At 37.4% G+C, this 3,899-nt stretch overlaps 1 protein-coding gene across 1 annotated transcript; it reads left to right on the top strand.

Annotated features, from left to right (window-relative positions):
* Nucleotides 1-1,594: 1,594 nt before the first annotated feature.
* Nucleotides 1,595-3,585, top strand: LOC145408731 (protein FAM200B-like). Its single transcript, XM_080279390.1, has 2 exons — nt 1,595-2,558; nt 3,455-3,585. Exons 1-2 carry the CDS (start codon nt 1,595-1,597, stop codon nt 3,583-3,585), a joined length of 1,095 nt encoding a protein of 364 aa, XP_080135516.1.
* Nucleotides 3,586-3,899: the final 314 nt, after the last annotated feature.

Below are 3,899 nucleotides of genomic sequence, written 5' to 3' on the forward strand. Positions count from 1 at the left end.
GGTGTCAGGTATGTGTGCATACCACCCGCCGCACACCTGAGCATAAACGCACCTCTTGGCAGTGCGCTGAGTGCCAGGTTCCCCTCTGTGTTACCTGCTTCTTCGATTACCACTGCCAGAAGCAGTTCTAACAGTGCAAGTGTGAAAGGAGAATAATGTGTAAATAATGTGTAAATAATGTGTAAATAGCAGGTGAAAGCAATGGATGTTCATTCATATGATTGAACAGTGTATTATAGTTTTATCTTACTGAAAGTGACAGTGAATAACATAGTGTAAGTAAAATAGAAGGGTAAATATTGAAAATAGAATAGAAAATGTAAATAGTAATGTAAGTAATTAGTAATATAAGAATATGAGTACAAATAATTTATGTTATAACAGTGAAAGTGAATCAGTGGCTCTCTACGTATTTTGCTGAATGAAAAATTGAATGACTTCAGTGACAATAAACTAATACGACTGAAGGAAACTTATGGAGAAAGACTCCAGATATATATAAGTGTGATATAGTAATAGAAATATAAAGTGTGAGGGGTTTTATGAATAGTAAATGACAGAGTACCTAGAGCGAACTAGCGCAAGTGCGACGATCAGACGCGCTCATAATTTCCATTGGTTTCACAGTGTTTTTTTTTTGAGTATGGATTCCAAACTATTTGAAACTTATAGAATAGTGTTTATAGTGTTTGTATCTGGCTGTGGTAATCATATTACGGGTTGTCAGGAAGTGTAAAGTGGGGACTTCGTTACCCTACTTCAGAGGTCTCCACAAGTCCTACGGTAACAGACGAAGGCTCAACAAACATTCCAGGAGAAAGCTGAAGGTATGTGCCATAAGCATATGTAATTTTATTATTCTAGGACTAGTAACTGATTTTTGGCAAATATTTTTTGAGAGTCTGTCAGAGCCCGAATAACCCCGCGGGACACGCAAAACATTGGTAAACAAGCCCGCGGTGTAGGGGTTAACAGACAGACAGGCAAACAAACAGGGGTGAAAACATACTTCTTTGTCGGAGAGAATAACAGTTATTAATGATATGACTGTAAAATGATAAAAATGAATGTGATGCAAAGGAGAGAAAAAAAATACTTCTCCATGTAAAGGGTTTAGTCACATAGGATTTGGGAGAAAGGATGAACATGATGCACAGACGATGATATAGAACAGGGTTCTTCAAACTACGGGTCCCGACCCATTACTGGGTCGCCAAGTACTCCAAACTGGGTCGCAGGCTGACAAAAATAAATACATGAATAAAATAAAATAATAATGTTCGTGACAATAAAATAAATATGAAGTTCATACATGAACCCACCTAACACAGTTTTATACTCGAATATTCATATATTTAATTATCAATAAAACAAAATCATAGCACAAATATTAGCCTTCTTGAGAGAGAGAGAGAGAGAGAGAGAGGTGGGTGAGGCAGTGGTGGTGGGGGTGGCAAACGTGAATCGAACGCGTAAGCTGCGACGAGTACTTCCAGCTTTGAAACAAAAACGGGTTTAGTTACATTTGAGTTTTAAGAGTGTGCAGAAGTCTCCTTTAGTTATGTAACAGTTCATACACCCACACTCATATCAAATGGATCGATTTGTTATTAGAAAGGGTGCCATTGCTACTCAGGCACCAAAGCCTTCTTGTTCAAGTGAGAAAGACAAACAGACAAAGTCAGTGGCAGAGAAGCCTGCTATGTCTCGTATGGGTGAGGCATCATCACCTGTGCCCTCTTCTGAGCCTCTTGCCAAGAAGAAGAAATCATGGCTAAGGCAATATAGTGAAGAATTCTTGAAGTATGGATTTATTAAGTATGATAAAGATAAACAAGAACCCAGGCCACAGTGTGTTATTTGCAATGAAGTTCTTGCAAATGAAAGTTTGAAGCCTTCAAAATTAAAGAGGCATCTTGAATCGAAACATGTTGAACTAGTAGGAAAATCAGTAGAATTTTTTCAAAGAAAAAAGGAACAATTGAATTTATCAGTGAAAATCCTTAGTAAATCAACCACTCACAATGATAAAGTGCAACTGGCTTCTTATCTAGTTGCTTATCGAATAGCAAAAGAGAAAGTGCCATATACTTTTGGTGAAAAACTTATCCTTCCAGCCACGTTAGATATAGTGACTACAGTGCTTGATGAGAAATCGGCAGAGAAAGTTATATGTGTCCCTGTCAGTGACACAACAGTATCTCGGAGGATTAGTGATATTGCAGAAGATTTGGAATTTCAGTTGGTTTCACGCCTCCAGGCTGCTGAAGGTGAAGGGTATGCTATCCAGCTGGATGAAAGTACCGACATAGCTAATTGTGCGACACTCCTGGTTTATGTGAGATATCCATGGGAAGATGACTTCTTGGAGGATATATTGTGCTGCTGGACCTTACCTACACACACAACAGGGTCAGAGGTCTTCAGAGTGTTGAATGACTGTGTAACTGGAAAATATAAACCGAACTGGGCAAACTGCAAGGGCGTCACCACAGATGGAGCAGCAAATATGACAGGAAAAAATAGTGGTGTTGTGAGCAAAATATCAGAGGCTGCAGGTAATAATGTAACTTGGAATCATTGTTTCATTCATCGTGAAGCTTTGGCTGCAAAAGGAATCCCTGCCAGCTTGAAAAATGTTCTAAATGAAGCTGTAAATCTTGTCAATCTTATCAAAGGAAGTTCATTGAATAGCCGTTTGTTTGAACAATTTTGCTGTGAAATGGGAGCTGACCAGTCACACTTGTTGTACCATACTGAAGTCAGGTGGCTTTCCCGAGGAAGAGTTTTAACCAGGATATATGAACTAAGGATGGAGATAAATATATTCCTTCTAGAAATCTCCAATGGCAGAACTATTTGTCAGAAATGAGTGGCTTGCACAGCTATCATATTTAGCAGACATTTTCTCAAAGCTCAATGAACTTAATCTAAAACTACAAGGAAAGGAGAATGATATATTCAAACACACGGAGGAAGTACAAACATTTAAGAAATCACTAAAGATTTGGCAAGCAAGAGTTAAAGCAGACCAGCCTGTTTACTATATGTTCCCCACATTTTTGCAACAAATTGAGGAAAACCATGTCAATGAAGAATGTTTGCAGAAAATAAAAAAGGATATACACATACACCTTCAGTCTCTGTCAGCCAGCTTTGAACGGTATTTTCCAGAAGAAAAAATGACTCATTTGAAAGAAAAACACTGGGTAAAAGATCCATTTCTATTTGAAACCCCAGATTCAGTTGTTGAATTAAACACTACACCCAGTAAGGAAGAAAAGTTAGTCGCCTAACTAGTGATAATTCATCAAGAATGAGGCACAAGACATCAACATTGTCATCTTTCTGGTTAAGCCTACCCAAGGACTATCCCAATTTAAGTAAAGAAAGTGTCACTCTCTTGCTACCGTACCTTTTACAACCACGTACATGTGTGAGGCTGGTTTCTCAGTCTTAACGAAGTTGAAGTCCAAGGAAAGAAATCGCCTTGATGCCACCATTGATATGCGTGTGGCCCTATCTTCCTGCAAACCAAACTGGTCCAGGATAACAGCCAACAAGCAAGCCCACCCAAGTCACTGAATAGGTAAGACTAAGTGCAAATTAAGTGGAAATTATTCTATGCTTGCCACACTTTATTGAAAGCATACACACACACACACACACATTATATATATATATATATATATATATATATATATATATATATATATATATATATATATATATATATATATATATATATATATATATATATATATATATATATATGTATATATATATTGTTACGGAACAGAGAAAGATAACGTACACTTTAAGTGAGAATACTAAGAGTCACTACTGTCCCGTAAAGTTCCAGGTTCAAAACAAAAGAGTTAGGTAAAATTACAAGTTAA

Source organism: Coenobita brevimanus, chromosome 78 (genome assembly GCF_032717465.1).
Source record: "Coenobita brevimanus isolate Jiangsu-jjx chromosome 78, ASM3271746v2, whole genome shotgun sequence".
Taxonomy (NCBI): domain Eukaryota; kingdom Metazoa; phylum Arthropoda; class Malacostraca; order Decapoda; family Coenobitidae; genus Coenobita; species Coenobita brevimanus.